The sequence below is a fragment of the Erinaceus europaeus genome, chromosome 5 (genome assembly GCF_950295315.1).
Source record: "Erinaceus europaeus chromosome 5, mEriEur2.1, whole genome shotgun sequence".
Taxonomy (NCBI): domain Eukaryota; kingdom Metazoa; phylum Chordata; class Mammalia; order Eulipotyphla; family Erinaceidae; genus Erinaceus; species Erinaceus europaeus.
In genome coordinates, this window is record NC_080166.1 from 114,091,795 (window position 1) to 114,103,472 (window position 11,678).

At 38.5% G+C, this 11,678-nt stretch overlaps 1 protein-coding gene across 1 annotated transcript; it reads right to left on the reverse strand.

The window, feature by feature from the left end:
• Positions 1-10,526: 10,526 nt before the first annotated feature.
• LOC103111070 (dual specificity calcium/calmodulin-dependent 3',5'-cyclic nucleotide phosphodiesterase 1A-like) lies at positions 10,527-11,240 on the reverse strand. The gene has a single exon (XM_007520295.3). The coding sequence runs from the start codon at positions 11,028-11,030 to the stop codon at positions 10,542-10,544; it is 489 nt and encodes a 162-aa protein (XP_007520357.2). The 5' UTR covers positions 11,031-11,240; the 3' UTR covers positions 10,527-10,541.
• Positions 11,241-11,678: the final 438 nt, after the last annotated feature.

The window sequence follows — 11,678 nt, forward strand, 5'->3', positions numbered from 1 at the left end:
GGTTGCAAAGTCATTGAGGGATAAACTGTTTCATTTCCCTCTTTCCCCTTCTGATAGCTACAGCATAATATCTCTCTCAAAGATAATCTGTCTCTTTCAACATATGATAACTGCTGACCACATCAAAACAGATTCTGGTTACAAATACATTAAAATATGGAATGTGATACAACAAACATTCTTTTAAATGCATAGCTGAGTTTTCAAGAGAAAAATGAAGTTCTCTGGTTGCCAAGATCAAAGCTGGGTTGGGGAACAAGAGCTGTAAACTCGTAAGTAGTGAGTTGAAGCTATAGCTACTCTTGGCATTGGTGCTGCACTCAGCAATAAAAAATTTGATTTTAATACCAAGAGGCATGAAGTGAACTACTATAGAATGGACTTCTTTAAGATGAAAACTGAGTTTACAGTAATGAAGACTAAACAACAAACAACCATGAGCAAGAAGTTGGTAAAGCTATGAATAAACATAAATAACCAAGGACTCTATAATGTACTATCTTCAATGATTAATCTAGGGGACAAAGAAATAAAATGAATTAAAACCTCGACTTCAAGAGTATGTGAAATAGAGGAAAAAGTGTGCTAGAGGAGGGGAGAGAATCAAATTTGACTTTGTTAGTTCAAGTATATAAACTAAAAGTTTAACGGTGTGTTTCTATATAAAAAGTTTATATAACCTGCAAGCCAGTGCCTGTTAATGAAAGAAAACTTGGTAATTATTAGAAAACAGGGTAGATGGTAAAAAAATGATAAAACATGGAAAAACGTAAAACACCAAGCTGGTATAAGTTATTCTTTAATCACAAATTTTAATAAACCAAAGGCAAATTACTAACATTTGCAGTTAAAAATAGAGATTTTCAGTTTGAATTTTTAAAATGTAGGGTATTCTGTTTAGAGACATGTGCCATAACACAGAGACTCAGAATGTTTAGGAATAAGTGGAAAAAGACATAGTAATGTCGGGAAATTGTGAGGATGTGGTTGAGCTTGGCAGGGCTAGACTTGAGGGGACATCCATCCTCTCCCTGCCTCACAAACCACTCTGCATTCCTGATACTATGGGCTGTCCTTTTATTATCTACATATCAATGTTCTTTGTCTAACTAATGACTTAAGGCCTCCACCCTATTCCCCCACCCATTCTGCTCATTTAACATATTCCTTTTCTACACTCAAGACCACAGGGTATTGTTAATCCTACCAGTTAAAACCCTTAGCAACAGTTGCTGGGGAGGTCCATACCATTCCCGGCCCTCTTTGCCTTTTCTCTGCCCCTTTCCTAACCATTTCTGTTTCTGACTTGTCACTTCCGGGTCTGCCCTTTAAAAGCTTTGGCTCTATGATCAATAAAGATATTGCATTGCCTCACCAGCTCCACCACAAGTCTGTTCCTGAGTCATCTCCCTGTGCTTGAGTCATCTCCCTCCTGTCGCTAAGTGAGTAGCAGTCCAGGCTGGCTCCAGTCGAGCTCTCTCCAACCCAGAGAGTACTTGCCTGGGAAGAGGCACCCCTACACTAGCCCAGCATAGTAAATTGCAAATCTAATGAAAGTCCGCATATTTATATTAGTGTTAGAAAAAATGTCCATACCAAGGCTTACATGAGTAAAACATTATGAAGTGACAATTGTAAGAAATGTGTATACTACATTTGGAATAAAAATTCTAGACTACACTGGTGAAGAGTTACTACCTTTCAGGGCAAAAATCTTAAATTTTGTTTCATGAATTAGACTGTGGATAGGAATTATGGTTAAGTAAAATGGTGCTATGACAGAAAATGATAGTGAGTTGTATTATCTGCCAGCCACTTCCTAGTACATTTTATGATTTTAATACTCTGAACACTGAGAAGGTGACTCAGTAGTAGAGTGCATAGCATTTGCATGCCTGTGGCCCCATGTTCAATACCAGCACTAAGTAAAATGATGGGGTCTCTCTCTTTCTCTCTCTCTCTCTTTCTCTCTCCTCTCTCTCTTTCAAAAATTAAATAAAGTAAAAAATGCCTCTGCAACAATTACTCTCATTAGCATCTGCTTTATTGATGAAGAAATTGAAGCTTATGGAAATGATCTCAGTTACATGAGACTTTCTAGAATTAAAATCTATGCCTGTCTGATGATCACAGGACTTTTCACTGGGTGCTGTCCAGAAACTTCTTGGTAGATCTGTAAAGAACCTTGGAAACAGGAGAGGGGAGGTCAATGTGGAAGTAAGACATTCATATTCCAGGTGCTACAACTAATATCTACCTATGAGCCCTACCAGAAAAGTGGAAGAACCTGAGTAAAAGGACTTTTTACCAATCTAGAATCCTTTGTTTTAGCTGGGGCACACGGAAAGTTAGAGCTCAAAGTCCAAGGTCTCTCCAACAATAGGAATCTTTAATGTCAGCAGTAAACACATTTTGTCCTGAAACATTTGCAGTTCTGAGAACCACCACAAATTAATGATCAGAAAGAGAGCAATTGCCTGCCCGTAGGGCACCATCTTCCTCAGGAGGAATAGATACCTTTTTCTACTCTGACACAAGGAAGCTGAAGGGACCAGTCATACATGTGCCTGTTATTTTTAGCTTTGGGAAATAAGATCAGAACTATAACTACATCCTGGTCCTCCCCACACATAGAACTTTTAGGTGGTTATAAAATCTGTTTTGAGAGTTTGGCTTAGCAGTATGCTTATGTTAAAGTTTACAATAGAGGTCCTTTCTGACTGGCATAAATCCATCCAGACTCCTCTGGATATCCTAGTGCAATTATCGAACATGCTTGAAATGATGGTTGTCTTAGCCAGCAATAAGGACTGTTGAAAACATCTTTATCGTCAGTCATTCCACGGGGGAGTGGGGGGACTTTTAAATATCATTTTGCTGTTGACCTCCTCTGGCTCCACTTTATTTCAGGAACATGAGCCATAGCATATCACTTGAGAGCACTTTTTTTGTTCTTTTTTTTTTTAAAGAAAGGCAGACTGCCATATGCAGCGCCTCATTTGGATGTGTCTGGAGTCTTGGAAGCTTGACTACCCTATGTTCTCCTACAAATGCACCTTGAGAGCTTGTTTGGAGCTCTCATATGAGAGCAGCAAAGAGGACTCTACAGAGGGTGGCACGATGGTTCTCTCTCTCATTTTGTTACATGACATTGTAAGACTCCCGTTCTGGGTTCTGGGTTCTGGGCTGTTCAAGTCCTTATCAGTGCCACAGAAAGATTTTTTTTTTTCCTCCAGGCTTATCAGTGGGGCTCAGTGCTGTCACTATGAATTCACTGCTTGAGGTGGCCTTTTTTTTCCTTCCCCATTTTATTGGATAAGACGGAGAATGGAGAGAAATTGAGAGGAAGGAGAAATAGGGAGAGAAAAAGATAGAAACCTGCACTTGTGAAGCATCCCTCCTGCAAGTGGGGAGCCAGGAGCTTGAGCCTGGGTCCTAGTGTGGGTCCTTGTGCTTTATACTATGTGCATTTAACTGGGTGTGCCACTGCCTGGCCTCCCAAAAATATATTCTGAATTCAGGAGCCATCATCATTTTAGGATAGGATTAGAAAAGGCAGAAGAGGAAGTTTATTAAATGAGGACAGTACACTATCCAGAAAGGGAGGGCAGGTAGTTTCTGCAGAGGAGAAATTTATAGAGATCAAGGACTTCCTGGGTTCTATGATTTTCTTAACTCTGTCCTTGCACTCTGTGACTTCTCAGTTCATATCTATGTGGCCTAAGTTTAACATTTAGGACATGTTAGACCCCCACAGGTGATTTTACCTCAGGTACATGTCACCTCAGGTTGCCCTTCCGTCTCTTTTATTACGCTAACAGTAACTTAATCTTTACCTTTGAAGTATATGCAGATACCAGATTACGAATTCTCATTGTCTAGGTTCCTTTGCTTCAATTTTAATTTATCCTGACTATATTCCTAAAATATGTCTTAAGCCAATTCTTACGAACCTTTGTTCAGCTCATCTGAGCAAATGTTGTCTTGGAATTTCAGCATTTTCTCTTTTGAGCATGGAGGGTTTTCTTCTCATAGTAATAGCTGACATTATGGAGCACTCCATGTCTTACCTATTTCAGCCTTACAACAGGAGATAAGTTTAATTGTACAAATGAGGGGAGATTCAGTTCAGAGCAGGTAAGTGATTAGGCCAGAGTCCCTCACTTAATGGCTAAAGAGGTTCAAACCAAGGACACTGTCTCCACAGACTATGCACTTAGCCACTTAGTCATACTGCCTTAGCGCATCTGCTGAACTCAGTAACTTAATTCTTGCTGAATTGAATCCATTCTCATTCCTAATGACATATTCAACAAATGCACTGTTCATAACACATGCTAAGCCCTTTTGAATCACATATTAGGTGAGTATAACCATCCAAGTTATGCATGAGGAAAAAAAGACCACAGCAACAGTCAAGAAGTTGTTGGCAAAAATGAGGTTAAAACACATGCCCTTGTGCCCTGGTCTTTTTATCAGTCATTTGAGACTTCATACATTCTACTTGATTTTTCAATTTCATACAGGTGTTTGGGGGCTGAAGGCAGAATCAGGCTTCACTCCTGGATAAATGTAGTAGTTCAGGTAGCAAATTACTTTAGAGTAATTTTTTTGTACAGGTAGCAGCAGGCATGTTTGAGGATTCTCAGTCCCGTCCATTAGTATGCAGAAATACTTTCAACTGCCTAAATCATTTTCTAGTAAACCAGGTCTTCATTATGTGCCAATTGCCCAAAGTGTGTTTGCCTTGTCAGACATGGATTTTTAAAAGCAGTTCAGTCATGAGTCACTTTAACTCACATGAATTTCTCCCTCACTGTTTATTTGCAGGCCTACTTTCTGGCACTCTTTTATTTTTATTTCTTCCCAATATGTTTGAAAAGGTTTTATTCCATTTAATCCCTTTGGCTTTTTTTTTTTTCCACCATCAGCAAGGTTGCTGACCTTATCTCTTTTCTCTTGGCACCAACAGTCTGTTGTTTGCATTCCCACAAGTTTACTGGAGGCATGTATTTTGTCAAACCATCTTGGAATCTAATTGAATGCTTTTTGTTTTAAAATTTCCATCTCAGAGGAGTTGAATCTCAGAAGGTTGGGTCTCTAGCACTGCCCTTTGCATTAACCTTCTGTGTGAATTTATACTGTAATCTAAACCTGTTAAACATTTGAAATATGCAAATCAATGTGTTGAATTAAATTGATCAAAAAGAAAGTATTTTTGATCAGTGTACTTCTTAGCTCTAGTTTATGGTGGTGCTAGGAACTGAACTTGGGACCTCTGGGGCCTCAGGCAGGAAACTCTGTTGTGTAATCATGGTGCTATTACCCCAACCCAAAAGAAAAATATTCTGTGGACATACCTAGAGATAAGTGTTTTGTCACCAAAATGCAATTCACTGACATGCTAGTTCAGTGAAAACATCATCACTGTTTATTGACAATTTTCTTGGAGAACACACATTTGCTTTCCGTTTCAAAAAATTTGTACATGTACAATAATAAATAACAGAGAATGATCAAAAAGAGGAGAACAAGTTTATTTACTTTTACCACTGAGCTTTTTTTTTTTTCCCTTGTACTCTGCCTTTACCTTAAAGGTCAGTGCAGTGAGGAATTGACTGCTTGGTTTGCACCTATAGCCTCAGAATATAGAAGAGTATCAGGCATGTAGGAGGTTCCCAGGAAATATTTCTTGAATTAGTGAATGATATGATATTGTCCTACTTAATTCCCACCCCAGGTCAAGTGAATTATACAGATATGTGTAAGTGAAGCAGACACTGGAACAAGCCAAGTGAAGTAACGTGACAGAGACAAATGTTAAGCTTGAACTCAATATGAAAGTAGACAACATGAAAGTTAGAAATGGAAATACTGAAAGTGCTCTTGGATGTGAGGGCGGTCTGGCTGCAACATCTGTCACCCCATTGATTGCCAGGGTTGATAAGGCTGATCTGGCTGGCTAGGCCGGTGTTCCCTTCCTCTCATGGATCCATGTGCTTCCCTCCTGAAGCTGCACACTAGGTCGAAGAGGACTGCCTTCCCCTACAGAGACAGACTGGTCTTCTGTTGAGGGTATATGATGCCAGTGAGAAAATCCAGAGTCTCATTTCAGAAAACTCAGTTTCTTTCTTTGTTTTTTTACCAGAGCACTGCTCAGCCCTGGGACTTTGGAGCCTCAGGCATGAAAGTATCTTTGTATAACCATTATGCTATCCACCCCCCACCCTGTTTTCAGGAAACTCTGAAGGAAAAACACACACACACACACACACACACAAACCAGGCATTTCTTACAGAATGTGGAAATTACACAGATCACCTGGGACACAGTGAAGGCAGTCACTTGTTCAGAGTGATAGAGCTGATAAAGAATGGGCCTGGGGTCATGCTGTGACTATGGCTGAGGGTGAGGGGTCTTTATTGGTGAATTTATTTCATACAGTGCATACAATGGAAATTTAAAGCACAAGAAGAGGGACAAAAAAAAAGGCAAGTTAGTTTCAGCTGACCAGGATCTAAATCAACCAAATCTTGGTTGATTTAGACACCCTGTCACATGAGTGGGGAGGGGGTGGACAGACCTACAGAAATAACAGATATAAGTCATTGAAATAACTCACTTGGAAAGTACTTTGCCATGTGTACAACCCATGTATTAGTGAGACCCCCCACACACAAACTACACTGAAGAAAGCTTCAATGCTGTGGCCTCTCCCTCTACCCACCTCTTCCAGTCTTCCTATCTCAATCAAAAAAAGAAGGAGGAGGAAGAAGAGGAGGAGGAGAAGAACTCAACATTCTTCACACCACAAACCTCACCATCACCTGGTGAAAGCATAGCTATAAGATGTCTACCTCTGATTACACTGATTAGACCAGATTGAACTCCTTTTTTAGAAGCACACTCTGAACTTGCCACCCTACCCAGGAAACCTCAGTGTATCCTAGACTTTCTACCCACTATCTGAACTATACCCATTCTTTGTAAACGAAGGCTTTAAAGACCTCTCTATATACAAGGTAGAAAGAATGACAAAAAATCTGCAGGTACTTGGAGTGCATCATCTCTATTCTGATCTGTGGGTTATTTTCAGATAAAACGAGTGCAAATCATCTCTTCCCCATTGAGTTAAGAACAATAACATGCCTCTTGAACATTTCATCTTTGACCCAGAAGACACTCAATGTGTGTCTCTCTGCTTCCTACTGGGAGCAATACAGAGTGGACATTAAACAATTAAAACAGAGGGTTTGTAAGCAGACAAAACCTGGTTCAAATCCCAAGCCTGCACTTTAACAGCAGGAAGCCTCAATTTCTTCATTAATAAGATATAAATGATCAAACCCACCTGCTAGGTTTGTTATTCAGATTAAGGAAGACAATACAGACTGTAAGAGAGGGGAATTGTTTTTTTCCTTCTATTGTTCTAGTTTCTGTGATGGGTCTAAGAATGAAATTGACATAAGACAGATAAACAGGAGGAAAATATTTAATTATGTGTGTACACAGAAGTTTTACAGAGATCTGAAACTCAATAGGCAGCCAGATGATCAAGATTTATATACAAATATGAGCTAAAGAAAAGGATGAAAGACTGAAACTATTAGATAAAAAGGAAGAAAGGAAATTTGAGAAAAAAATGACAAACAGAAGTTAACGTTGCTATAAAATTATGTATGTGGGGCATACATTCTTTCTTAGACAAATTTCAGCAAATATCCTGAATCTATTTGCTAAGTCTTGTTTGCAGGAAAACTTATAATTTTCTCAATGTACTATAATTGATTATTAGCATAGGTACAATTCATTAACCATTATTCCTTCGTCACTACTAATAAAGAATGTACTTTAAAAGACAATTATTATTTTTCTTTTACTCTGATGACATATCTTCAGTGATCACTGCTATCACTGTTTTTGCAGAATTAGTATAAAAATGCTTTCCTGCTAAAAGTTTGGTTTAGGCTGCCTTCCTAATGGTATCGGGTCATTTCTCCTTTGATCTAGTTTTCTGTGTGGCAATTATGACGAATCATGTATAATCATTTTTAGTAAAAGGTATATGTGGTAGTATTCCACTGATTCAAACTGAATTTTTAAAGTCTTTAAAACCACATTCTCATACTTGCTGACTGGTTATGAAATAATTATTTAAGTTCTTTCTCTCACACCTGCCTGTTCTTCATGAAACAGTCTCAAGAATTCAAGGAGTTTCACAAAGATAATGTTGAGGCGTAGCAGTTTTACTCTAAAATGTTTAACATTGGTTTTGGCATCAGAATGTCTTACTACATGACCTTGTAGAAGTGATTTAACCACTCCAGGCATCATCAGTAAATAGAAACAACACTTCTCCTAGCCTCTGATATTTCTATTGAGAAATATAAACTTTCTGAGCCATAAGAGCCTATATAACCAGAAGCTGTTATTTTCAACTTTCTTGTTACTTAGTATATCAGAATTTTAAATCAAAACAGATCATTACAGTCTTTATACTTTTTCTTATTAGATTCTTTCCTACTTAACCATTAACCATGCTGCCCTTCCTTTAGTCATTTCTCTCCAATGCAGACATGGATGCTCACAGGTATAGAACACATAGAAATCATTCCTGGCGCAGTCACATGTGGCATTCTCCTCAGCATAGTTTTCCATCATAATTTCTGAACTACAAAGAAATTCAGAGAATGTGAAAAAGTGCTTATTATAATACACTACTTGTTCTCTACTTCTTATTAGCCTGTTGCATTATACTCCAGTTTTTCATCTTAGAGCCTTTTCTGGATGCTGATGAGTCTATGAATTAAAGTTTGCCCTACATCTTCCAAAATGCAGGCGACTTTTTTCAATTTAATTTTTCTACTCATTTTTCCTTAGGCTTCAACTGTACCCCTTCTTTCATAATGCCTCATTTTGAGACAATGCTGTTTACATTCCCGCTGGTACATAGAATTGTTGAGATTTAACCTCAAAACCATGATCTAATGAGGTAGGCAGATCAGGAATGGCTGTTGGCTACTTTGTTTTATAATTGATGAGTCTTATAAAAGACTGGATGCTGGACTGGGGGCTGGATGCTGCCACACCTGGCTAAGTGCTCTTATTACCAAGCACAAGAACTTGAGTTCCAGCTCCCGCTCCCCACCTGCAGGGGGGTTACCTCACAAGTGGTGAAGCAGGTCTGCAGGTGTCTATCTTTCTCTCCCTCTATCTCCCCTTCTTAATTTATCTGTCCTGTGCAATAAAAAAAAGAAAGAGAGGAAGGAAGAAAGAGTAGGAAAAATAAAAAGTAAAAAGTAAAGGGAAAATGGCCACCGGGAGCAGTGGATTCATACAACTGTCACTGAGCCCCAATGACAAGTCTGGTGGCAATAAAAAAATAAGATAAAAAAATGTGTGAAGTGTCTCAGTGTTGCTTCCTTGTCTGTGACAGACAGAATGAAGATTAAAATTCCCTTTGCTAACCTCACAATATTTTTAAATAGAACATTGAATAGTTTCTTGTTCTACCTCAGTGATTTATAAAAATAGGGGGTAAATCTCATGATCTTCAAAGCCCTTCTAGCTCCATAAGTTACATACTATACACGCATGTGTAGTACTTCTAATCTTAGAGAAACTAAGAGTGACAAGGAGCCCTTTCTGTCTTCTAGTTGCTTAAGGTCCAAGAAGAGAGTTAGCAGTTTTGCTGATGAGAAGATAAGTTAGGAATTGAAGTCAAACTCACTAAATCTACATGATGAACATACAAAAAAAAAAAAGTGTAACATAAGAGAAGGGAAAGTCCCTGAACTATCGACAAGTAGGTTGACATCTAGATCTTGCCATTCCAAAATGAAAGGGTCAGACTTAACTTTAATATTGGCCGCAGACCAATGTGAAAAATAAATCAAACAAATAAGGTGTGTCTATTGATAAAAAGGGGAAAGTTCACATAAAAATTTAAAGGAAAAATGTGGGTTGTTGGGAATCCTGTTCATTCTGCTTAAAACTGATACTTTATCATGGCAAATATTTTCCCTCAAATATATATATTTTTTCCTAGTATCATATTCACTGGACAGTGGAAGAAAAATCAAAACAAAACTTTTAAGAGGATGGAGATGGACAATTTGTCTGAGGGAATATCTTCTTTTTTTTTGTTTGTTTTTTTTGTTTTGCATAAGTTTTATTTTTCAGGCACGTTTGACAAAGACATGTTTTTTCATAATTGATTCAAGTCTTTCATAATATACACGTGACAAGAGATGTATATTCTGACAAGTTCTGGTGCCATTTCAAAACTGAATTCAAGATCCACCGAAAAGGGACAACAAAGAAAAGAGAAGCGCATGCACATGTGCGCAAATACACTTATACATTGACAGTGTAAAGTAATCCTCATTCAATCTGTAGGGAGTCATCGTTTGGACTTGTCGCGTTTTGTAGATGGCCAAGAGATTTTCTGCATCCCAAGATTTACAATGCAGCAGAGGTTTTGCCTCAGTTTATCCCAGCTGTCTTAAGAAGATTTTTTTTTAAATGACTATTTAAAGAACTAAAATAATTGAAATGATTTCACCTTCAATGTTACTATGACAGCTTCTGGATATGCCAAGCCAACCATATGATACGACTTTCTGTACATCCTTTCCACAAAAATTCCAGCTTGGACTGCATGCACAATGCTCCGAAACTTTGGCTTATCCTCAGATTTCTTTTTCATCATCCCCATTTTCCTCGTGAAGGTAGAAGCCAACCAGTCCCGGACCTCCGCTGGCACTGAATCTGACTGAATGTCATTGAGCTCATCGTCAGTATCCAGCAGTCTTCTTGTTTCATCGATATAAACTGCTTCCAACACAGATGCCGCATATTCAATATTCTTCTTCAAGTCTACAACATTCACATCACCTTTTTCCAGCTGCTTCACAAGGCATCGTAGTATCCCTTTCAGGCGCTGCCACATTTTCTCAGTCTGTTCTCCTATCAAATACTTAAAAGTGGTGCTTTCCAGTTCTTCAATTTCTGTAGCGGTAGATCCCATGGTGGTATTCCGGCTGAGCACTCCAGATCTCCCCGAAGCAGCTCATTTGTTAGCGTTCATGCAGTGAAGCACATCAGAATTCCTATAGTTTACGAGATCTTATTATAAGGCACGAAAGAAATGTGAATGACTTGAGCGCACCAGGAGAAGCTGGATTCCTCTACCAACGGAAGGAGAGCAGGATGTAAGAAGAAAACAGATGGTAGGAACCAGTATCAGCAGCACCACCCAATTCCTGAGGTGGTCAGAGTATACTAGCTGCTTAAGACATAGAATATTATATGCTTCATTGTCATTATATTATCTAAGGGAACTCTTTGGTGAGTGTTGGTATGCTTCTAATTCTGCTTTTAAAAAACCCCTTCTGTTTCATTTCTGAGGGAATATCTTCTAGGGTTGAAATTTCTCTGTATCTTTTTTCCCTCTGAGTTTAATGTTTTAAACATGGCACCTTGTGAGTTGCCATGACTACTTGTAAACATTTGGAGGGTAAGGCTACAGATGCCAGCTCAAAGTATTTTTGTTATATAATTCAGGAAAAGCCTGTTGATATACTGTAGATAGACTCAACAAAACATGGAGCACTTGTATTAATGATGTCTTTCTTCACAATATTAATAGAGCTGAAGGCTCTTGTGTAGTGTTGAA